Here is a 26354-nt window from a genome sequence, read left to right on the forward strand (position 1 = left end):
TCAATTCAATTTTATTTATATAGCGCCAAATCACAACATAAGTCGCCTCAAGGCGCTTCATAGATACAGAGAAAAACCCAACAATCATATGACCCCCTATGAGCAGCACTTTGGCAACAGTGGGAAGGAAAAACTCCCTTTTAACAGGAAGAAACCTCCGGCAGAACCAGGCTCAGGGAGGGGAGGGGCCATCTGCTGCAACCGGTTGGGGTGAGAGAAGGAAGACAGGATAAAAGACATGCTGTGGAAGAGAGACAGAGGTTAATAACAATAACAGATTCAATGCAGAGAGGTCTGTTAACACATAGTGAGTGAGAAAGGTGACTGGAAAGGAAAAACTCAATGCATCATGGGAATCCCCGGCAGCCTACGTCTATTGCAGCATAACTAAGGGAGGATTCAGGGTCACCTGGTCCAGCCCTAACTATATGCTTTAGCAAAAAGGAAAGTTTTAACAGTGAGCTGCATAGGAAAGAACACAGTTCTACAACATTTGACATTTTAGTTGTAATGTACTCACTTTTTTAGAGGTCACGTTTTAACCATGCATTCAAACCTCACCATTCGTGGCCAATACAGACATGGGCTGTGGGAGGAAGCTTGGGTAGCAAGCAGAAACTCCTGCGGGGACACAGCAAGGCCCCAGCCAGGATTTGAACCTGGAACCTGAAGGCATGCTGAGGGTGGAAAATACTAACCACTGAACCACCAATAGTTACCAAAGCTGTGCAGACCTCCAGACTTACCCTTGCTATTCATACTGTCCAAACGTGTTTTCACAATGTGTATATGTGTACTGTGCCCTTCTCGCCTTAAAAGCCAGGACCACCAAACAGCACTGATAGTTTCATCAATGCCAGCTGACTAACAGCAGCAGATTTTTTAGGCACTGCAATTCTAAACTCATGTACTAGAAAAGTAATAATGAATAGTACTTGATGCACTAATGGAAGTATATGAATTCAGGTATAACAAGTGTGGTTAATTGTGTTTTTTGGGGGGGTTTAGTTCTGCAAGGTGAAGAAATTGTTTGAAAAACCTTTTCATTAACTGTCAACTCTTCAATAATTCACAGATCTAGATGAGTGCCAGCTACAGGGTGTGTGTCCAAATGGAAACTGTGTGAACACTCTGGGCAGCTACAGGTGCACATGTAAACCTGGATATGTCCCTGACCCCACGTTCATCATGTGCATACGTAAGTCCTCCAATCAGTTTTTCATCACAGTTGCTCGTTCAATAATTCTAGACAGAGAAGATCTAATGGAGCTGCGTCAGACTGAGCAAAAGATTCTTGCATTACATTTGCATGCTGGTCTTAGATATGCAGATTTGCACATTCAGATCTTCAGATAACTTGAATACCATGCTTGCATGAAGATTTTCATTCAGATCTTCATGCAAGCATGGTATTCAAGTTATATAAAGCATGTACTGAGAGTTACACACAGCCAAAACCGAAATATCTCATTACGGGTCGGTAAATGCTGGGAATTGTAGCCAGTTGGGCAATTTCTTGAGCACAATTATTAAAGTTATTATTTTAAAACATGCCATGAGCATGTATTGCCTTTCTTTTGCAGTGTAATATAAATTAGCATGAAAACAAAACTAGACTATCCAACTCAATACAGATACTTAGGAAAATACTTGATAACTGATAACATTCAATTATTGAGTATTTTCCACCAGTTTTTCCAAATATAGTTAGATTTAACAAAATAAGTATTTAATATCAAGTTTATAAGTTCTATTCATTTAATAAATTATTTAGATAATTTCAATGTATTTTAGATCTTACTAATAAACAAAGACATCAGAATTATTTGATTCTTGTGGAGGAAACACATTGCGGAAAAATTAACAGTGTGTTTTGTGCGGTATTAGGTATGCTAAAATAACTCACCATGAAATATTGAACTAGTTACTGCCTGCTTTTTACAACTGACCTCACAACTGGCTTTCACAAGATAAGAAGGACATTTTAATAAACGATTGTAGAGGTAGAAAAGTTCAACTTTATCATGTTGTCCACATCTGCCTGCAGCCTTTCTTTCTCATCACCTATTCACACTGCTCTGCCTCAGTCTGTAGCTTGTACATCCTCAGCTCTGCTCTTCAGCCCTGACACCCATCTGATTTGGCTGCTCTGCTCCAAAATGTGCTGTTTATGTGCTCGGATTAGTTCTCCACACTCCGGACTCTCTGCTCAACTCAGCTACGTTTCCCCCGCCGCGCTACGCAATCAGTAACCCACCCAGTTCTCCATGTGTCTGTAATGCGCTCTGCCATGACTAAATATTTCATTTGCAACCCATTCAGCTTTATTATTGATTCATTAATTATTCATCTTTAACTACATCCGCTATGTTGATGATAACAGACAGCTAATTTGGCTATTGGGTAACTGCTAATCGTTAAATGGGGCCGGGTTAATATTTATGGTAACTACTACTGTAGTATTTAAGTATTGTGAAATGGGAGCTTTACAGACCTCTCTTGAAATTCCTCCTACAGTGTTGTTTAGCATTGTGAATGTGAGCTACTTAGGCTGGTAGTGAGGGGAGGACCTGAAGTTGTGTGTGAACTGGAGGAGGCAAAGATGACACTGATGATGATACTGATGCATCGATATTAACTTTCAGTATCGGTTAATATCTGACAATCAATCAATTTTTTGACAGCCCCAGGATAGATAGGTTGGTGCATGGGACTGTGCCTTTTTTCCTCCTGTGGCTAATGAAAGTCACGTGTCCATTCGTTACTGCTACTCATTGATTGACAGGCACAGCAGAGGGCTCCTCAAACCTACACTCCACTGAAAGAGTACCCCAATGATTTACATGTTTTTCATGCTGTATCTTTTTCTTCACACTTATTCTTACATTGCTTTAGTGTAAGGGGGACAGGTGGGCAATATGTTTGAAGCATACGGTATCCTAAACTGTGAGATTCTCAGTTGTCCGGGGCTTTGTGACTTCTGTTATCTAAATCCTGAATACACACTAATATATTCATGATGAATAGATGCTGAACCAAGCACGCTATTTCTTGGCAAACACTGTTCAGACCATTTAGACAAAATAGCCCAATTTCTGTCTCCTCAAACCACAGAAAGATTTTTCTCACGCTCTCACAGCCCTTTGAGCATTTTGGGTGACATCTGCATTTTGCTGAGGAGGGGCTCCGTTTGCTCACTCTGCCATAAAGGCAAGACCGGCGCAGTGCAGCAGGGTTAGTTTTCATTCTGGCAGGTCGTAATATTTCTGTAGACAAAGCCCACAGTGGCTGTTGATTTCCTAGTTACCGTCCTGGCCAAGGCCCTCCTTGCCTATTAAGTCATTTCGGTCAGATGGCCTACTGTAGCAAGAATCTTAGTGGTTTCAGACTTCTTCCATTTCATTCGAATTGATTTTATTTTGCTCCGGGGAACTTTAAATGTTGAAATTTTCCTGAACACTTCGCCTAGACACAGTTCCTGTCTGAAGGGCTTTGTTGTTTTTTTAACCTCATCATGGTAAACGGAGCGTACGTGTTCTCTGTAGAGGTGCTCTGATTTGCTGATGGCCAGTCGAGTGCATTTGATTAGCAGCACCTGGACGCATCTTGAAGTTGTAATAGTGCACTTGTGCTTGAAGCATTTTGGCTTAGTTTTGATGAAGAACATGGTGTAATATGTAGTTTGTATTCACCTGTATTAAGAGCTGCTCAGGAGAAGATTAGGTTTATTATGTCCTGATAGATAAAACCTTAGAATTCATCTTTCTAAATGACTTCAGCTTGATATTTCCACACACAGGCACGAGTAGTCTCAACCTCACATATTCTTCAAACTATTTGTTAAATGTTACTATGATACATGTCATTTAAAGGTTTGTGCAAATTTTCAAATGGCATCAAAAGTAGCATTAAAAATATTAAAATCAAACAAACCTTTTTCTAGCTTTGAGAATGAACTGTGCAAACCTGATTCTGACTTTTACTTCAGTCATTCCTGATGTTTTTAATCAAGGTATTTGTTGGGAAAATAGGTCAAGTATTTAACCCTTAAGTGAAATGATTTACTTCAGGTAATGTTTCTGGCAAAAAGGAAATCAGCCTGGGTTCCCCGTGGGGGTCGTTAGTTTGTCTCTTTTCCAGTCAGAACTGTTTCCAGCATTTATTTGTGGAGTTTAATTTTTGCCCTAAAACATTTAAACCAAGCCAAACTCTCTGCATGCCTTCATCTCAGCCAGCACTTTGGTAGTGCATGAAGCACTGGCATGAAAATGTTCATTTTTTCCCCCAAGTTTTTCCTTCATCATGTGGTCTTTGCTTTCTGGTGTTTAATGTGTGTATAGCTATTTGTACCAGTACCAAAATGTGGTTGCCGAGCCTCTTGTTGTAAAACATGTACTCTCTTTAATGTACTCTGGTTTTGTTTTAGACATATATTTAGACTGCGTTTGTGACGGGGGGGGGGGAGGTTGCTCTGGTGAAGGGGACTTCTTTACTCTTTATCCTCTCTTTCCTCCATGTTTGGGTCTCCTGCACTTTGGTGTGCCACTTCCTGCGCCTCCTCCCTCCTCTTTGCCCTCCTTCTGTGCTCCTCTTCAGCCAAAACACCCATCCAAGAGGAGAAGGGGGCTTGCTTCCGTTTGGTCAGCTCGGGGAGGCAATGTTTGCACCCAGTGTCTGCCCAGCTGAGCAAACAGCTTTGCTGCTGCAGTGTGGGCAAAGCCTGGGGCCCTCGTTGTGACAAATGCCCCCCTCCAGGAACAGGTAAGGTCCCGAGAAATGTCAGATAGTTGTCCTGTCCCAATAAGGCCCCAAACCTTCTGTTGTGACTTCTATGGAGGAAACACGATGAAAAACACTATTCAGCCGTCTTATAATTTACTTTTACGCCTTGCAAATCAGCAAACTCTAAAGCTCCGTCCTTTGGGATGAGCTTGAACTTATGTCCCAGTCTGTTATCCTGCCACTCTCTGTCTGCATGGGTTTCACAGCTTGGCTGAATAGCTGCTTTTAGATTAGAATAGAAAAACCTTTTGCAGTAATTTGTTTTATGTCACCTGCCTGTTTGTCTTTGTTTCGACACATCTCAGTATGTTCGTGGAATTTAATTACAAAGTGATGGTTGGTATTTCTAGGTAGTTGCATTCCCTTATGTTGTTGAAGGCACCCACATCTCATTTTTCATTTCAGTTTGTTTATATAGCACTAATCCGTCAGCTATTTCAGGTTGCTTTCAATTCTCATGTTTTGTGACGATGACTCAAGATTATCTATTATGTATCTGTACTGAGAATTATGAAAAGCGTCACGCTATTGTCTAAAAGCATGCGTAACAAACAAGTCTGTCTTCATTCATTCGACCACCTTTACTTTATGTAAATTTACCAAAAAAAGAAACAAACAAAATGCGGAAACATTCCAAATACATCCTTTATTTAAACAAGGCTACACAGGTAGAATGACGTCCTTGTGATGGTCCTGCGTGTTTTCCTGGTATATCTTGAATATTCAACTAAGCAACAAACACGAGTTACAGAAAAAAACAGATATTTTGTCATACAAAGCTCACAAAATAACTAGAAATTGCTGCTCTGTGTCTTTCACGTGTTACACGTCTTGCCACGTTGCTGGCGGTTTTAATTGCATGCTGCAAGGTCCGCTGTTAGAAGAGTCAGGGTTATTCATTCATGTGATACGTCACTCTGCAGTGTTGTACAAATGGATTCTGATACCAACACTAAGAAATAATATCATTATGCAGGCGCTACACATGTGTTTTACTAATTAAGATGAAGAGAAACATTAGATTGAAAAATGAACTGTGAAGATGTTTATGTAAAAACGTCTTTCCTTGTACAAGGATCACACATGTGATCAAACTTAATCGAAGTTGGAACTGAAATTTCTGCACATCTTAAGCTGGGATTCAAATCTGACTTGAATCTGAAGCCTGTGATGCCGCAAAACAGGCTCAACCTTTCTTTTCAACACATACAACTCATATTAGATGGACTGTTGTTTTAAAAAATAGTTAGGATTCTAAAATACATCGGCTGGATATGGACATGTCCCAGCCTGGGATTTTCCTCATTTCTGAAACATTACTGAGTGTGTAACTCCAATCAAAATCTGTCATGCATTTCTATTTCTAAATTGTTTTTTCTACTAATTTTAAGGTGTTTTATTCAGTGAAAAAGAAAAGTCCACAGTTTTTACGGTGGGTTCTCTGTTATCTCATCGTGGGAACTGACTGCTTAATAGTATTTAGTTATTCTTAGTTAGTTAAATATCACTTTTTCCTCTTTTTGTAATATCTCATTCCATTTCTCTTTTTATATTGTTATACAAGAGAAGGGTGGAAGTTATCTTGATAAGACTAGGACATTTACTTAATATAGATTTGAAGGAGCAAAAATGGAAAGTTGTGTGAAGGTAGAGCATAAAATGCTTTTTTCTCGTCACCAGAGATGTGTTCAAAGTACCCTCTACTTGGTAAATGGTGGATTTTATTTGAGTTTTTATTCTGGTGCTTTTGTATTCATTCTAAGAATACAGATATAGAGTTAACTACTCATGTCATGTGTTGTCATGCAGCTAAGTTCAAAGAAATCTGTCCTGGTGGAATGGGCTACACTGTTCTGCCAAATCCTCCTGTCAATAAGCCAATTTATCAGGAGCCCATTGACCCACCACAACCCCTACCAACACCAGAGAGACCTGTGGAGGCGTTTGGAACACCGGAAGAGATTATACCAGGTGAGTCTTGCAATATTAATAGCTAATTACCAGTGCATGTTTAGTTGATTTAGTCTATTTATTTTATGTGTCTGGGACCACAATAATTGAGGTATCTTGACTGATTTGTATCACTAACAGTAGGGATGGGTATCGTTTAGGTTTTATCCGATACCGGTGCCAAATCGATACTTTTGAAATGGTGCCGGTGCTTAAACGGTGCTCGAACCGGTGCTTAAAGAATGGAGAACACAAACTGTCCAAAAACCTCTCATGTTCAGCTGTTGTTTTTTTTTTTTTTTGTAAAAAGATAACAATGTTAGCCTTTTCTGCAGCTATGGGGCATATATGGTATCACTCTTGGCTGGAAGCAGTGCTTAAACAATGGAAAAAACACAAACTTTGTCCAAAAACCTCTCATGTTCAGCTGTTTCCCACTTTTTCTTTGGTCATTTTAGCCTTTTTGTCCAGGGTGAAGGGAGTATCTGCCATCAAACAAGAGGACAGCCGCATGTAGCTATGATGATGTTTACTCTACTCAACGTAAATTACACTCGAACAACATTAAGCGACTCACGCAGAGAAGAACGGCTGCTGCTGCCATCATCATCTGTCATCATTTCTGCTACACTGGCAGGGCTAGGGGCCAGGACTCTATTCTTCGGGTTTTTGGGGGATGTTGCTCCGGGTCCGATAACTGGCAACCCACCCGACGTGCACAGTGTGAGGTCTCGCAGCAAGCTATCAAATACGGCGCATTTCTCGGCTTTTAAAAAAATGCTATGCGTCGCCAGCTGTTTAATCGGATTCTTGGTGTTACCTCCTTTGACAGTATCACAGTATCAGCTTAAAGCACTTGTTGCTGCTGAGTTTGCATATTTTGCTGTGAAGTACAGCCAGACTTTTGACCGCTTCGCCTTGGACATTTTTAATCTGTAGCTCTGCTCTAACAGAACGTACGTACCTGGCCCCGCCTACTATCCTGGGAAACGTAAAATGATTGGCTAGAAGTGTATCACAGCTCAGGAAAAAAAAAAGCACCGAAATAAAGCACCGAAATGTGCGCTGCTTTTCGGTCTGGTTACTACCGTTTATGTCAGAACCGGTGCCATCATGGCACCGGACACCGGTACCCATCCCTAACTAACAGTATTCTATTTATGCTGTCTTTATACTAGATCATATATAATTGATATATAGGTGGAATTCAGTAAATGAATTTAATTATCACTAGGTTAAATTCAAATTTGTGCACTAAACTGTTGCTTGCAGGATGCTACACAGTATAAAACTATTTTATTTTATTTTAATTTATCAAAACACATCCAATATCTGAGCGCTTACCTTTAAATACAACTTTTTCCTCTCCTCTGCTGTCCTGTCTGTCTTAAACTTTCTCCATCTCTAAATAAAGTTGCTCACTCGTTTCTCTTCCTGTGAAATGCAGCAGTTGGACCGTCAGACACACTGTGAGACAAACTGCACACAAACAGTTTGTGTGTTTGCTGATGTTTGTCTTTCTGCGTGCAGTTTGCATGTTCTCAGTGACATTGATATTTGTGTAAAAATGTACGGAGAAAAAAAGTCATCAGAAAAATAAATATTGGAGTAAACTACAGACAGCTTAAAATTCTAAGTACGGTAATGAAGTGTCCCACCTCTGGTCACCGTCTGTGTTCAACAATGGCTGTTCTCAGTAGATGCAGATGGCCTCATTTACTTATTTTTCCAACCTTTTGTCTTCTCGGTCCAAAATCGGCCCTTTGTCCTCTGAGTGCAGATTCAGCCTTTTCCTTTTGAGGTGGCTCTCCTATGAGGTGCCGTGTGTTTGTGGAGTGACTCTTTGGTTTCTTCTATGAACAACCATTGTTGAACAGAAGTGGTGGCTTATGACATTTGATTTGCTACTTTTGAATAAATCATTATATGGACCTAGTGCGACTTGTTTGTACAGAATATTATGCAGTGTTTATAGTCTCTATCTGGGGCGAAAAAACCCACCGTCTTTCTCAGAAAGACATCAACTTGCCCTCTGTTGCAGAATTTGCGGTGCAGCAGTTAGATACTTGAGATATTAAGATGTGAATACTCCACAGCTGTATTTTATTTGGCACACTTTAAAGTGTCTGAACTCAATGTGCTGTCAAAGCAACAAATATATCTGATGGATTGCATTTATGCAGTGCAGCAGAGAGAAAATGTTTTTTGCACTTTATTGAATGCCGAAAATGTGAAAAAGATCAAGCTGTGTAACAAATTACACCCACTTGCTCCTGTTTGAAGTGTGGTATTAATTTATCAGTGTCGTGGTGAAAAATGCCGAGACGGTGGGATAAACGGGAATCTCACGTTTGCAAATTAAAACTCTAAAGTAACATTAAAAACTCTGATTTATGATCTTCTTGCATGTGATTAGGAAGCCAGATTTTGAGAAACACATCCCTCTTGTGACATTTGTTTGTAGAGGACATGGATTAAAGTGCTTTGACTGAGCGCTCATTCCCTGTTAAAAGCCCAGCCCGCAAGCCATCAAAAAGAGAGCAAAGGGGAGATAAACCTGCCTGAGAGAAGAGCCTCATCCTCTCCTGTTATTATTCAGGACATGCTTGGCAGCCACCAAGGGAAGGAGAAACTTTGCAACATCTTAGCCAAAGCCAGACAGAAACCAAATTACTGTTTAGCTTTGCTGGAGCAGAGTACAGAGTTTTCCAGGCACAGAGGACAGGGCGCAAAAAACAATCGGACAAAATTCCACCACCCTAAACCTGTGCAGATTAGTGTTTGGATACCACCAGAAAGTAATGAGGCACCTGGCAGCCATACATATTGGTACTTTGAAGCAGCAAAAGCTGTGCTGGGTGGAAGAAGGAGATATTTTGCTTTTTTTCTAAATCTTTACTTTTGTCATCTTGAGACCTGGAAATGTGGTGTGTGCTGTTTATGATCTTTTCACAACATCAAACATGGACCTGTATATATGTCGCTAAGCATTTACTTAAACAAAGGTTGGATGTTGATGAAATTGAGGCTTTTCACATAAAACAATTGCCTTATTTTTGAAGGGTAATAAGAAGAATCTTGTTCTGGATAAGGGGAATTCTTGTGATTATGTGACCTTGAACATAATTTGTATGAAGACCTATTAGGTGTTGAAATGCTGTAAATTCTTACCAATACTGCAAGAAAAGTAACAATTCTTGTGAATTTCTGACCGACAGATGATGATGGATGACAAGGAGAATAAATAAGGTGCATATAGCTTTATAATTAATGAATAAAGTATTAACTAATACCGTACTAATGCTGAATACGTGTGTTGTTCATATAAAGTGTTACCAAAATGCTGTGATTGGGGAAGCAATTGTTACTTTTCTTGCAGTATTGGTAAGAATTTACATTTCAACAGCTAATAAGCAGTAAGCAAAGTCTGAAGGTATTCAGTGTTTATGATGTCAAAACAGTTTTTGACTGATTAGCTTGAGTGTCTTAAAGATTTAAGACACTCAAGCTAATCAGTTTTTTTTTTTTACTTTTTTTTAAAATGTCAGATGACATTTAAAAAAAAAAGTTTGAGCTACGCTACATTATCACAAACCTTCACTCAAAGTTTTTGTTTGTATTTTTTTTTTTGGTCAGTAGCAACCAGTTCACCAGAGCAGGTAGGTTTGGTACCTTTTCACTCTTTAGAGTGAAAATGCAAAAGCAGTTTGCCTGCATACGCTTAGCAAATACACTTACCTTCAAAAGAGTTTCAAAACCACATTTGCATGAAATCAGCAACATTGCTGCATGACTTTGGCTGGTCAGTTGAACAGCAAGTCAATTTCTACATCTTTGATGTGACTTTAAGAACCAGACTGAAATCTTTGACATGGCCCCAGATCTGGATACTCCACGCTTTTCTAGCTCCCTTTTGCCAAGCTGTTTATTCTTGCTCTGTGATTAAATTGCAGCCAGTTGCCATGCAAGCTAAATGCTAATCTGCTTCTCAGCACAGTACCTGCATTGCATGACGTAAGTAGTAGGAGGCTTAAATGATGAGTCTTGGCTAAAGATGCACTGCTCCAAAAAAATAAAGGAACACTTTGAAAACACATCAGAGCTCAGTGGGGGAAAAGTCTTGCCGGATATCAATACAGATATGGACTGGGTAATGTGTTAGGAATGAAAGGATGCCACATTGTTTGATGCAAATGAAAATGACAGAGAACTTAATTCAAAGACACCCTCCATAATCAACGTGAAAGAAGGATGTGGCAGGCTAATCCGTTTTGCCAACATTTCATTTGAACAATTTGAAGTGGTACTCGATGCTCCTAATGAGATAACAGGTGATTTCAGGATATCAGGATATCACTGAGCTACTGAACAGTCTAAGGCACAGGCTGATGCTATCGGCCTGACAGAAAGATCATCTCCCAGAGGTGTTCTATTGGATTTAGGTCAGGCAAGACTGGAACTCAAGGCCAGTCTATGGTATCAATTTCTGCTCTTGCCACATGAGGCCGGGCATTGTCGTGCACCAGGAGGGATTTTTATCCCATTACCTAATGGCAGTCAGGGTGCTGTTGCCTAGCATGTAGGGGCCTGTGCGTTCCTTCATGGATATGACTCCATGGACATCACTAACCCACAGCCAAACCAGTGATTCTGAATGATGTTACAGGCAGCATAACATTCTCTATGGCTTCTCCTGTCACATACGCTCAGGGTTAATCTGGATATAACCCTTTCACTGGTTCACTGATATTAGAGTTCACTGGTATTAGAACTGTACTTTCTGGTATTCTATGGCAAATGCCAACCCTTTAGTCTCACCCCATGGTGTCGGGGAGTGAAAACAGGACACACTAGAGGATGTCAGACCCTCAGTCCATCCTCATAAGTCTGATTGTTCTGATTGTTTTGTCAGAGACATTCACACAAATCATTTTGTAGAGCTCTGTTCCTCCTTGCACAAAAGAGCAAATACCGGTCCTGCTGATGGGTTAAGGACCTTCTATGGCCCTGTCCAGCTCTCCTAGAATAACTGCCTGTCTCCTGGGGCCTCCTCTGTGCTCTTGAGACTGTGCTAGGAAACACTGCAAACCGTCCAGCATTGTATTGATGTTCCATCCTGGAGGAGTCGGACTATTTGTGCTACTGGTAGTGACACTGACCCTAGGCAAATGAAAAAACAGTCAGAATAGATGAATGTCAGTGGCCTCCAGTTGTAAAACCATTCCTGTTTTGTGGTTGGTTTCGTTGTTGCCCCTCTAGTGCGCCTGTAGTTAAAGTCATTAATGCCAAAGTAGCTGAAACTGATTAACCACCAGATCAATATCCCAAGGTTAATTGACTTGATTATATACGCTGAAGTGTTCCTTTAATATTTTTGAGCAGTATATGTATACAGTGCTATGTTGATTTTATGTCTTTGGTGTTGTCTGTGTCTTTTCATTGAAGGAGCTGGTAATTCCTGTGGGTAGCATTAGTCCAGTAGTTGAACCTATCCAGCCCCAGCTATCTCCGGGTGTTTCCACTATCAAGATGGAGGCACCTTACCCAGGTTCCTGCTTTGCCCTTTAAACTTCAAAGCAGTTTCAGACTCAGCTCATCGAGCTTATGATGGGCTCAGACAAAGCGATTTTTAATCCTTGGGTTTAATATGATCCAGTGGTCTGAAAAGAGTGCTGTTTCAGTGAGGGTGATTACTGAGTCATTTTAAAACTTGTTATTGACATGACAATGATATGTTATATATATATAAATATAGCTTGTTGTTTTTCACAACACACAATATCACTGTAAAAGAGGTACTAGGTAATTACTGGAAACAAAGTGGTATCCCAAGCAGTATGTATGGTACTAATTGTACTGGGTTCCAAAAAGCCTACAAACAGAACATTAAAAGTGAGTTGTTGTTGTTTTTTAAAAATATTCTCTGTGCTGTGGATGCACAGAGGGATAAGACCGAGGTAGTAAGAATTTAAAAGAAGGGCACAGAAGATCAGTGCTAACAGCACATTATCTTACAATCTGCTCGAGTCATCTGGTATCCACAGATTACACAAAATAAACCATCAGTTATGTCCCTGATGTCTATTTATGGTATGGATAGGCATCATCAGTTTGATATTGCCTCATCTAAACCCAGTATTAGATCACTTTGTTAGTCTTAACTGCACACAGGTTTTATTGTACTGTAGTTTTGTTGTAGCGACGGAAATGTCACCGATTGGTGAGTAAAGTCCTATTTTGATGGCACAACTTGTACATTTTTACCATCAATATCAGAAGTTTTTTAAACCACATGTTACAAGCAAGGGCTACATCTGACAGCATGCTCTTCAGTAGCATCTTGTCACAAAGTCTACAGCAAACCCTTAATAAGGCTATATATATATATATATATATATATATATATATATATATATATATATATATATATATATATATATATATATATATATATATATATATATATATATATATATATATAGCATTACTGTAAATTTCCTTTATAATTCATGCTCATAAAATGTTGAAACTATATGTTTTGCATCATAGGGTAAAGTAAAAGAGTATAGACGGAGCTGTTGGAAATTATTTAGGAACCATAGCAAATTAGCCATAAAGCCATATAGGAACAGAGTAGGATGGTTAAGTGCTGAGGTACATGGCACATGTGTAGTTGGACTAGTATTTTTGTCCGTATACTGTATATTCATTATACAAAGTGAATAATTAAAATCTTTTCTTTTTTTTGCTTATATCTCATAAATACCAGTAAGTTATTTGGAATATTTCAAGTTTGAGTTAATTACTATTCAAAAACTGTACCGTTTGAATACTGTCTCGGTGCACTTCACTGCACACAACCACAACCACGTATAAGACAGCTGACATGAGAGTTGTTCAGATGATGATGATCGAATACCTCCACAGGGAGGGTAGGCCACAGAAGCTCGTTGGGGGTGGGTTATTTATTTTTTGTATTGGCCTGCAGTAATCATTATAATGTAATATTGATTGTAAATTTTGCTGGGTTTACTGCCTTTTTACCAAGAATAATTGTTTGTTTTCTGAAATTTCTCTTCTGTAAAGTCACAAGGCTGTCCTTTCTAAACCTGTTAAACTTCTTGCCAAAGGTACTCCCTGGGACATTAAGAAGTGGTAACAGTTGAGGTCATATGATCACATTTTTGCAGGAGCAGGTTGAGGTGATGAGTGATGGTTATGACAAAAAAATAAATGTGCCTGTGCAGGAGCCCTTTCTGTTAGTAAAAAAAAAAAAAAAAAAATCAAATTCTGTCATTCATGATGTTTGTACCAAAAGCTTCAGTACATTTGTGCAGAATATAAGATCAGGTGATATTATCCTTTCCATTGTCCTTATATGTTACCTAGTGTGGATAATCTAGTCACTCTAGTGTTGTATTTCCTGCCACTGGTGGTTCCCCCATCTCTCTTTTTCTAGGTGTCAGTCACACACGAGTAGAAGCAGGATGACAACCTCCATGCAACCAGGGGAAAAAAATGGTTGGCAAGTGATTGCACAGAATTTTTTGGCTGTCTGGGGCCAAATACGAGTACTTGAAACAAAGTCGTCTTGCAACAAAAAGCAGTTGCCCAATGGTTGAGGGTGCTGTACCATCAACCTCTGGGCAGCCACTTTTTTGCAGGTCGCCACATTGGAGGCAACGTTTCTCTGTCCGACTGACTGCACTCACTCTCAAATAGATTGGGGAAAGTTTGCAATTAAGCACCGTCTAATTTATGAAAGCAGACAGATTATCAACACTGAAGAGCATCTCTTGTTTTGCAAGACGTGTGTGATGGTTGCTGCTACCAGTGTTGATTTATTTAAACAGGAGGGACGTTGTGAGCGCAGTGCCAGAATGTTGGCTAAGTCTTTTCACTGTTTAGAGCTTCACATTTTGCTTTTCCACAGTAATCCTGGCATTTATTGAAATGAAACAGACTTGAAATAAACTTAATGGACTATGAGAGGGAGGGAGAAGGAGAATCCTGAGATGATAAGACGATGCGTCTCGTGCTCTTTTTTACTGTGAGCCGAGTGGGTTAAAGTGTTTCAGGGTTTTAGTCACATTTGTACTCATTGTAAACATTTCATATCAACATTCGTGTCTTTCATTCATTTATTTGGTTTGATTGGTGCTATTACAAAACACATGCCTGTCAAAATGCATGCATTAATGGGATTGTGATAGGTTTTAGACTCATTTGTGAGGTCCACAAACATCTAGAGTAATTTTAACATAACCATTCACCCTTAGGTCATAAACATATTGATCTTCAGCCTGATTGAGCTGAGCTACCATGCTGTCTTCAGAGAGCAATGCAACTATGCTTACACTGTTTTATTCTGTCAGTACATTACTCACTCCCTGATTTTTGAGCTGCAAATCTGCACTGCTGTTGGTACAGTGCTGGCCATTAATGAAATTAACTAGTTGTATCTGTTTATTTATAAATGTATAAAGTATATAAATTTACCGTGTTTACTTCCGGCCCAGTCTGTGCCTGATGTGTAGATTGTTTGTGATCCACCTGTATACCTCTAATGTAGACAGCACCAGATTTGCAACAGACAACAACAAATCTAACTTTTTTAGAGTTAATCATGATTTTATTGCATGCAGAGCACTGCCAACTTGACCCCGTGTAATTAAAACTGATCGCAGACTGCCTCAGTCTTAACAATTGTTGTGTCTCTCTTTTCTCACACTCTTAAAGGTGTTTTAAAGACAACAATTGACTGTGAGTCATCTTAGATTTGGTTCCCATCTTTGAAGGGACCATTTCAATTACAAGGAGATTGCATTTGATTATTGATTACACATGTTGTGGAGCAGTCTCCAAACTGTTTTCCCCAGTGCCTGTGGTCTTAACCATCGGATTAGAGATATGCATTCAGAGTTGCATTTCTAAGCATTGCTATCATACTGAGGTCTGTGCATATCTGTGGGTGTGATTTGGTCTGGTCCTCTGTGACCTCTCATTATAACTTCAGCTTTGTATGAATACACCCAAAGTTGCTGTAAACTGCATTGTCTTTCCTTGCCAAACAATGAGAATTATATTTTGTCTGTCGCATGTCCATCTGTGAAGACTCTTATACAAACCCAAGGTACCACTTTGCTATATGATTTTGGTGTTCTGTTGCTTAGACACACCAGTCTGGCAGTCTAGTTTAACAGTTAATTACAGTTCAGTGTTAAGCTATAAGTAAATTGTGAATGTTTTTAAAATGAATATGTTGAAATAGAATGAATTAAGAATAAACTACATACATACTAGAACTAATGGCTTGTGTTGTGGTTTTCTTTTTTGGTTCAACAGAAGTGGTTGAGAGGATTTCTCCTCCTGCACCAGTAGAGATTCTTCCAACTAATGCAGGCCAGGACATCGCACCTACTCAGGCAGCAGGTAGGGCTGAAACATTCTTCACTCTTTCTTTGCAAACTTTTTTTGTTCTTTTGTGTGTTTTTTCTGTTTTCTCTTTTTCTTCGCACCAGCTTTTTGTAATTGTGTAAATGCTAGTTGGTGTCTACCTCGTAAGAGATGAACCATTTCAATTTAGGAAAGATTCGAGTAATTTGCAAACAATGTTGGGAAGATTACTTTTTAAAATGTATTCCACTACAGGTTACAGAATACATGCCCCAAAGTGTATTTTGTAACGTATTTGGATTACTTAATATATTATCATGCTTTTTACAACTACTTGAATGTACTATTGCTGTGTGATTTATTACTATTACTGAAGGTTACTCGTCATACCAAAACCAACTAGATTTTTAAATCTTGCTTTTAAATGTTGCTGTTCAATTTTTGTACTGGCAGGTTGACGTACGTCAGCTCCCCTGACAAAGAAAGCCCAGTGTTTGACTCCCTGGTACAATTCCCAAATATGGACCTTAATGTAGATAACCCATAAGCTAGAGCACAAAGTGTCTCAGTAGATTTTCATTTAACCTGGATGCAATCCAAATGCAATCCATAAATCTACAGAGACATCTTATTATACTGATTGAAGAAAATAAGAAAACCCCAGGGTTCTCTTCAGCACAGTGGCCAGGCTGGCAGAAAGTCAGAGCTGTGTTGAGCCAAGCATTCCTTTAGCCTAACTAAACTTAGCACAGAAAGTAAGGAAACTTGTGTTGGGTCGATTATTTCTTTATTGTAACAATTATTACTGGCAATTAATCCTATACTGTTGAAAGCCTGTTTATTTCCTCTGAAGCAGTGCCGCGTTTGTAAGGAAAATGAGCAGCAGAGTTATATATGTGGGTTGTGCCCATGATAAACTCACCAAATCTTCTCTGCAAGACTGCTCAAAGAAATCCTAGTATTAATTGATGCTTCGCTCTCCACCTTAGAGTGGCAGTAATTAAAATATTACTTAAAAAGTCTTCTCTAGGCTCATCTGTCTTGACTCCAATTTCTTTATCTAAATAAGGAATCATCTTCTCCCATGAAGTTTAATTATGTAGTTCCACAGGTTCTGCGCGGGGACGTTTCCCTCAAATTGAGTGAAATGCTGAACTAAAAGATTAAAGTTTGAAAAAGACTTTCTCCAAGAACTTTATGTTCCAAGTGTGCTGGAAAGGCTCCAGACTTCATGAAGTCATTGAGAGAATAAATTTATATTTTTTTTTCAAATTGTACATAGAATTAAAATATAGACGAATCTATGAAGAGGCAAATGTATCTGATAAATGTGATTCAGGTGAAAAATATTTATACCTTTCAGCCATTTTATACATATTCCATTTTCTGAGGCTCAAAAGTAACTGACGAGTTAAAATTGTTTTAAATATAAGAATTGTGTTTAGTACTACAGTCAGATTTTTGCAGGTTTTTGAAAAAAAGGACTGGAATTCCAAAAGTGTTTAATGTTGCTGAAGTTCTGCAATCAGATCTTGATTTCTTTTGTTTGAAGCAAAATTGCTTCACTGTCCAAATACTTCTGACTGCATGTGTCTCCGCACTTTGTGGATGCACTCCGTGTTATATATAGTGTGTATGTTGTTGTCCATAGAGTCTTCTTAGAACTTGGAGAAACTTCTCGAACGGTTGCCTGATGTCCAGTAACACTTGTTAGCGCAGAACTAATCTACATCTTAGCTTTCCCAGTTGGAAAATAACTACATCGCTAACTGTCAAAGATGTTTGCTGTGGTGCAAACTCACATCTCGAATCATTTACTAATGAACTAAAAAGGATTTACTATGAAAAGCAGCTCACAAGGATAACTGCAAAGTACTAAAAGGTATTTATTTGACCTTCTTCACAATATGCTGAGAATAACTGCCAGTAATAAAACACTTTGTCTGGTTTGATATGGTTTTAATTCCGTCACCTGCTCCGCAGTCAGTTGCTTTCGGCTACTTTGTGGTAGATTATGTGAACTTGTGATGCTTTTTTATTAAGCTGTTAACTTGTGGTACATTAATGGTAGGCTGTGGTTCCTTGCAGCTCTTTATAGTAACTTATGGGACCCATTATTAGCTCTTAAAAGTGCTGCTACATTAGTGCTCTCCTGTTTCTCTTCTGGCCCAGAGGTAGATGAGTGCCAGATCAACCCTTATATTTGCGGCCACGGGATTTGTTACAACACAGCTGAGAGCTATATCTGCCACTGTGATGAAGGATACCACCTGGATGAGACCCAAACCACCTGCATAGGTAAGGAATGTATTGGTCAGAGTTGAAGTTAAACAAGCTTTGTACGCCATGTGTAGTGCGAGCAAAAGCAACATGATTTTAGCAAAGCTCATGGAATCAGTGTCCTGCAGTTGAGATATGATAGGTGAAATGAATGGCCCATGTCCAAAAGACATGAACAGCAAATGGCTGTTTTCTCAACTTAAAGCACTCTTTTTTTCCCTTGTGACCTGTTTCCAGCTTCCTCATTTACTGTCCGAAGGTTTAATCCTCATCACAGACAGCCATGAGGTCTGAATGTTCATGGGACTTAGATACAGTCTAACAAATCAGCATCTTTCCACCAGCTTCTGTCAGAAAAAGGAAGTTAATTATTAGTGGAATAAAGGCAAACACATTAGAAAATTTTATTTACTTTCTTTATAACAATTGTATTTTTTCCTGAGTTTTTTTGTGTAGAGTGTGAGCTTTTTTTTGGCGTCCGAGTTAGGGCATAAAAAAAGGAAACGTTTTAGAACCACTGCGTTAAAAGCCGTAGGCACTGCGTGGGTTTGCTGGATTGGACCCAAGACCCAAGAATCTTAGTTCAGGGACCAGTACGTTTGACTGAAGAGAAGTTTGTGAGTTATCATGAATTATGTTCTTACTTCTTAGTTACTCTGACTTACTGCCTACTTGTTAATATAGTCAGTGAGCTAAGAACCTAGACTATAATTTATTATAGACTAATATGTTTGTTAGGCTGGAGCCCCAGAGCAAATAAATATTTAAAACGTATTCACCATATGCTGTATCCTGTTCTGGAATAAACGTGAGACATGGAGGAACATTTACAGTCAAAGTAAATCAGGCACTAGGACAGTATTTATGCTGTGCACATCTATAACATCTGGCATTGGTCAAACTAACAAGTGCATTCTAATGGAATTCTAAGCTGGTGGAATCTCGGATGAGACCAACAACCACACTGTTACCGACATCAGCGCCACCCTCCTCCCGGCTCATCGGCCTTATTGGGATATGAATATGATGCACTGTCATTACGTGGTTTCCTGCCGTTTCAATGCAGCTCTCCCCACCCACCAAAATGATATTGAATTAGGGCTCAGAGGGCAAACAGGCGTGATGATGATTTCTCCATAAAATCTCTTCTGCTTAGCTGCAGAGGCTCGTGGATCAGATTATGACTTCTTTGAGAGGTTTATATGCATGTGGGTTTGCAACCATAGTGTCTATTAACAAGATTGATGCAAAGCAGACAAAAACAGGAGTATTGGTTTTAGATGTTCTAGTAAAAATCGTGACACCGCGGTGTATAAAATTTCCTACGATGCATATTTGACTGGTGAACTTTTGTACACGGGTACTTTTTACATTGCAACAACCACCCTCAACTCTGTTCTAAGGGAGATGTTTTTGTTTGTTTTTTAACAAAATGTATTTGTTGTGATTTTTAAATGCCCTGTGATATTGATACTGCCCAAGCGTGAGATCCTTGTTGCAGTCTTTTAGCGTTGTTTTTAGTCTCTACCAGGTCAGTTTTGTCTTTCACAAAAATCTAACATTAGGTGTGTCACCTGTGATGACTTAGAACTCTGAGTGTTAAACAGTTTCTGTCTGTCTGCTTTTTAATGCTTTTTCTTTGAAAAACAGCTGGTAATGTGGAAAAAATTGAGTTTTGTTGAACCAGCTTTAGAAATGTTGCTCTTTATGGACTCAGCTGTTTACAGTGAAGCTGATGAATGTCTGCCAAACCACAGACAGACATGCAGAGAAGGATTCAGCAGCTACAGAGCCAGAGAGCGCTGGTAGAGACTAAAGCTAGAGCTAAAAGAAGAGTGAATACTGAATGACTGTTTTTGAACATGTTTGTTGTGACAGCTTATTTGTGTGTTCTCAGATGTCGATGAATGTGAAAACAGGCTAGTGTGTCCTTCTGGTATCTGCTACAATGAGCCTGGTAGCTATAGCTGCGGCTCCTGTCCGTCTGGCTTCTTGGGTCAAGGAGGCCAGTGTGTGGGTAGGTCCTTACACTGTTAACATGTACATGTCTCTGTATTTGGACCTTACTGCAGTGCAAGGCTCCTTTAAATCAGTTTTAATTAATAATGTGCCTAAACTAAACAGTGTGTAATATAATACATGTATGATATTAGTGCAGCATTAATACAAGTCTGAGTTGTACCTAGGTTGCTGATCAGTGCAGAGTAAAGGTTGTGTTACTTTGAGCCTGGCGCACAATCATGGACTGGAGGAGTTACAGTTACAGTGACTGCCTGAAAACACATGGAGAAAGACCAAGGGAGGTTTTCATCTGTTTCTGATTTTTCATTTTTAACAAATTTCTTTTAATCATCTGATCACATAGTTAAAATATTGCACTTGGTTGCTAGCAAAGCTTGGCGATGCATGAAAATCTCTATGATCATCAGAAAACCAACAGGAAACCGTTGTGTGCGCCAACTTCCAGTATAAGCCATTAATGGCCTAGAGAACACTTATATTTTTCAGGATAACCCTTAACCTCATGGTGCGTATGTCTGGCGGTCAAAACATTAAGGGATCAACCCAGGAAACAGATGCAAAGTTGTACACCTGTACCAGTCAAGAAATAAAATTGCAAACCATGCCAAAGAATACACAACATTTCCCCATGCTTTCCTGGTAATGCTATTATTTCTAGCAGGCACAAAAGGTGTGCCCATCTCTACTCTTTTAGCACTTTGCCACTCCTGTATCCAATGCGACTCGAGGTTAGCTGTGAAGTTTTGACACACCATGTCAGCCAAGCCAAGCCACAACAGAGAATGGTGGTAGCAGCGAGAGAAAAGAATTAGGCTGTGCAGCAGAATCCTTCATAGAAGTTAATAAACCATGCCACAAGTGTTTGCATGTGACTGCCAAACTCACATCAACTAGATTATGTGTGTGTGTGTCCATGAGTTCGAGGGCATTTTTGGACTACAGGAGAGAATAAACGAAAGTTAATGACATGAAAGGCAACAGTGAAAATTATATATAAATAACAGGAGTGAAAAGAGGGGAGTGCTGAGTGCATCATGGGAGGTCTTTTAACAGACTGAGCCACAGACAGCCCTTTATCAAAAAAGAAAGTATGAAGTCAACGTTAAAGTAAAGAAGGTGTCTGTCCCCTGAGCTCAAACTGGTAGCTGTTTCCACAAGACAGGGCCTGATGGCTGTTGGCTCTGCCTCCCATTATACATCTCTAGGAACCACAAGTGAACCTGCAGTGTGAGAGCAACGTTCTCGGCCGGGATGATGGGAGGATGTTTTCGAGATACGGTTGAGCATAATCATTAAGGACTTGTGTGCTGATTCCTGACTTCTTGGGCATTATGCTTCAGAATGCTGAAGAGCCTGGAATGGAATCTGACTCAGACCGACTTACTTAAACCGACAATGATTTAGCTGGTGGGCACTAGTCTGTGGTGGTCACCAAAAGTCTATAAAAATACAGTCAGAAGAGCCATTAAAAGAGGTTTTACCCTCTAATCATGCATTAGGTTTGGCCAGTGCTTGCATGATTTAGATGTCATTACCTGCTTATCAACCAATGATGACATTTTCGTAAATAAAAATGATTAAAATCATATTTAATAATTTAAAGCCGTGCTTCCATTGTATAACAATGCATTAGTTATAATAGGCCACTCCCAATACTGTGCCTGTGTTTGTTCCAGTGTTCAGATAAGTTTAGTGTAACACTCACACTACAGGGAGTGCAGAATTATTAGGCAAATGAGTATTTTGTCCACATCATCCTCTTCATGCATGTTGTCTTACTCCAAGCTGTAGAGGCTCGAAAGCCTACTACCAATTAAGCATATTAGGTGATGTGCATCTCTGTAATGAGAAGGGGTGTGGTCTAATGACATCAACACCCTATATCAGGTGTGCATAATTATTAGGCAACGTCCTTTCCTTTGGCAAAATGGGTCAAAAGAAGGACTTGACAGGCTCAGAAAAGTCAAAAATAGTGAGATATCTTGCAGAGGGATGCAGCAGTCTCAAAATTGCAAAGCTTCTGAAGCGTGATCATCGAACAATCAAGCGTTTCATTCAAAATAGTCAACAGGGTCGCAAGAAGCGTGTGGAAAAACCAAGGTGCAAAATAACTGCCCATGAACTGAGAAAAGTCAAGCGTGCAGCTGCCAAGATGCCACTTGCCACCAGTTTGGCCATATTTCAGAGCTGCAACATCACTGGAGTGCCCAAAAGCACAAGGTGTGCAATACTCAGAGACATGGCCAAGGTAAGAAAGGCTGAAAGACGACCACCACTGAACAAGACGCACAAGCTGAAACGTCAAGACTGGGCCAAGAAATATCTCAAGACTGGTTTTTCTAAGGTTTTATGGACTGATGAAATGAGAGTGAGTCTTGATGGGCCAGATGGATGGGCCCGTGGCTGGATTGGTAAAGGGCAGAGAGCTCCAGTCCCACTCAGACGCCAGCAAGGTGGAGGTGGAGTACTGGTTTGGGCTGGTATCATCAAAGAGGAGCTTGTGGGGCCTTTTCGGGTTGAGGATGGAGTCAAGCTCAACTCCCAGTCCTACTGGCGCCGAGTATGGCAGCCTCGTCGCGAGCTCCCCCAAGCAACGGCTTTCTTCTGTGTTTAATTTTACTTTTCCTTTATTTTTTCACGAGCAGCACATGTCTCCTTGTGTACGACCGACAAACCTTACTGGACATAAAAGACGGTCTTTCTTATAACTTTCCGGAGTTCAAGTTTTGCAACACGGACGCTCCGTTTGCAGACCCCCCATTCATCTCACCTGAGACGCCTTTGTTCTCTGGCCCTGGAGGCCGCAAACGGCGACGCAGAGGGAGAAGATCTGGCGTTCTGGTTCGACTGAGACGGCGCACTTACAGACCACCGTTACCCAGTTTATTACTGGCTAATGTGCAGTCTCTGGAGAACAAGCTGTGCGAGCTTCGGGCACGGATCTCATTCCAGCGAGAGATGCGGGACTGCTGCGTGATCTGCCTCACAGAAACCTGGCTATCGGACAAAGTACCGGACTCCGCAATACAACTGCCGGGGTTCTCTGTGCACCGCGCGGACAGGTCACAGGATCTTACTGGGAAAAGCAGAGGCGGTGGTGTGTGTTTCATGCTCAACAACAGCTGGTGTGATTATGCGAACGTGCACCCAGTCAAATCCTTCTGCTCACCGGACCTGGAGTACCTGATGATTAAGTGCCGGCCATTCTGGCTACCGAGGGAATTTACAGCAGTGATTATTACGGCTGTTTACATTCCCCCACAAGCCGACACTGACCGAGCACTCAGGGAACTGTACAGCGCGATCAGCAGCGAGGAAACCGCACACCCAGAGGCAGCGTTTATCACAGCCGGAGACTTTAATAAGGGAAACCTGAAGAAAGTCTCACCCAAACTCCACCAACACATCCTTTTCAACACACATGGAAACCGGCAACTCGACCACTGTTACACCTCTTTCCGGGATGCGTACAAAGCCCTCCCCCGCGCCCCATTCGGCCAATCAGATCACCGCTCCATCCTGCTCCTGCCCGCCTACAGGCAGAAGCTGAAACAGGAAGCTCCAACCCGGAGGGCGGTGCACTGTTGGACGGACCAATCGGAGTCTGCGCTGCGGGACTGTTTTGATCACGCGGACTGGGAAATGTTTCACGTGGCCGCCAGAGACATTGATGAATACACAGACTCAGTCTGTGGATTTATCAGGAAATGCGTGGAAGATGTCGTCCCATCCAGAACAGTCAAATCCTTCCCAAATCAAAAACCCTGGATTAACGGAGATGTTCGCGCGGCACGGAACACCGCCTTTGCCTCCGCGAACACATCGGACTACAAACACGCACATTACCAACTCCGGAAGACGATCAAAGCAGCCAAACGTGAGTACAGGGACAGGGTGGAGCAACAGTTTGACAACCCTCGGAGTATGTGGCAGGGACTAAACACGATCACAGACTTTAGAGGGAAAACCAGCACACCGCAGACCACGGCCTCTCTGTGTGAGGATCTAAACCTTTCCCTCTCTCTGTCTGTAGTCCCAGCCTGCTTCAAAATGGCCACCATCGTCCCTGTACCCAAATCCTCCACCATCTCCTCATTGAACGACTGGCGACCTGTAGCCCTGACCCCCATCGTAAGCAAATGCTTCGAGAAGCTGGTCAGGGACTTCATCTGCTCTGCACTACCCGACTCACTGGACCCTCTACAGTTTGCATACCGCCACAACAGGTCCACTGATGATGCCATAGCCCTGACACTACACACTGCCCTGTCACACCTGGAGAAGAGAGACACGTATGTGAGAATGCTGTTTGTAGATTACAGCTCAGCATTCAATACCATCGTTCCCTCGAAGCTGGACAGGAAACTGCAGGATCTAGGACTGAGCAGCTCCCTCTGCAGCTGGATCCTTAGCTTCCTGTCTGACAGACGCCAGGTGGTCAGACTGGGCAGCATCACCTCATCCCCCATCACACTGAACACTGGTGCTCCACAGGGGTGTGTACTGAGCCCTCTCCTGTACTCACTCTACACCTACGACTGCACAGCCACTGACAACTCCAACATCATTGTGAAGTTTGCGGACGACACTACAGTGGTGGGTCTTATCACCAACGGTGATGAGACGGCTTACAGGGAGGAGGTCAGCGCCCTGACCCACTGGTGTCAAGACAACCATCTCACCCTCAACGTCGCAAAGACAAAGGAGTTGATAGTGGACTTCCGGAGGTGCAGAGAAGTACACACCCCCATCACCATCAGCGGCGCTGCTGTGGAGAGAGTGAGCAGCTTCCGGTTCCTTGGTGTACATCTGGCTGAGGATCTTACGTGGTCAGTACACACAAACAAAACAGTAAAGAAGGCGCAGCAGCGCCTCTTCTTTCTCAGGAGACTGAAAAGATTCGGCATGAGCCCCCGCATCCTCAGGACCTTCTATTGCTGTGCCATTGAGAGCATCCTCACTGGATGCATCACCACCTGGTATGGCAACAGCACCGCCTACAACCGCAAAGCTCTCCAGCGAGTAGTGCGGTGCTCTGAGCGGATAATTGGAGGTGAGCTTCCCTCCCTCCAAGACATCTACAGGAAGCGGTGCCTGAGGAAAGCGGGGAGGATCATCAAGGACTCCAGTCACCCCAGCCATAAACTGTTCAGACTACTTCCATCAGGAAGGAGGTTCTGCAGCATCCGGTCCCCAACCAGCAGACTGAGAGACAGCTTCTTCCATCAGGCCATCAGACTGCTGAACACGTCATAGACACCTCAGCTTCACTACTGGAACTTCAACATTATGCACTACACACTGTATATAAATGCCACTTGTTTTGCACATATTCAACTCTGTATATTTTATATATTTTATTATTATTATTATTATTATTATTTTATTTTTTTACTATTTAATTTGTAAAAATGTGTATACACACACACACACACACACACACACGTAGGAAAATATTTAGTATACACATCCAGAAATGCATACACTATTATATATTGTACATATATTTATTAGTTTCAGGTTGGCCATTCTTGTATTTTGCTCGTTTGTGTTGTTGTGTTTGCACATCTCTGTTGCTTGTGGGGCTCGCACACAAGAATTTCACTCGCATGTGCTGTGCCAGTGTGCCTGCACATGTGATGTGACAATAAAAAGTGATTTGATTTGATTTGATTTGATACTGCCAGTTTCTGGAAGACACCTTCTTCAAGCAGTGGTACAGGAAGAAGTCTGCATCCTTCAAGAAAAACATGATTTTCATGCAGGACAATGCTCCATCACACGCGTCCAAGTACTCCACAGCGTGGCTGGCAAGAAAGGGTATAAAAGAAGAAAAACTAATGACATGGCCTCCTTGTTCACCTGATCTGAACCCCATTGAGAACCTGTGGTCCATCATCAAATGTGAGATTTACAAGGAGGGA

The 26354-nt window shown here is 41.0% G+C and overlaps 1 protein-coding gene across 7 annotated transcripts in view; it reads left to right on the forward strand.

Moving 5' to 3' along the window:
* ltbp1 (latent transforming growth factor beta binding protein 1) overlaps positions 1 to 26354 on the forward strand; it is a 135958-nt gene that overhangs the window by 85105 nt on the left and 24499 nt on the right. For 2 of the 7 annotated variants that reach the window (XM_080287813.1, XM_080287814.1), the window contains exons 10-17: positions 1076 to 1198; positions 4597 to 4761; positions 6592 to 6753; positions 10369 to 10391; positions 12178 to 12280; positions 16078 to 16164; positions 18301 to 18426; positions 20306 to 20425. In XM_080287813.1, coding sequence (XP_080143939.1) covers positions 1076 to 1198; positions 4597 to 4761; positions 6592 to 6753; positions 10369 to 10391; positions 12178 to 12280; positions 16078 to 16164; positions 18301 to 18426; positions 20306 to 20425 — 909 coding nt within the window. The remainder of the gene's footprint in view (positions 1 to 1075; positions 1199 to 4596; positions 4762 to 6591; positions 6754 to 10368; positions 10392 to 12177; positions 12281 to 16077; positions 16165 to 18300; positions 18427 to 20305; positions 20426 to 26354) is intronic. The other 5 variants (XM_026190474.2, XM_080287815.1, XM_080287816.1 and 2 more) reach the window with 5 other exon arrangements.

Source organism: Astatotilapia calliptera, chromosome 13, assembly GCF_964374335.1.
Source record: "Astatotilapia calliptera chromosome 13, fAstCal68.1, whole genome shotgun sequence".
Classification (NCBI taxonomy): Eukaryota; Metazoa; Chordata; class Actinopteri; order Cichliformes; family Cichlidae; genus Astatotilapia; species Astatotilapia calliptera.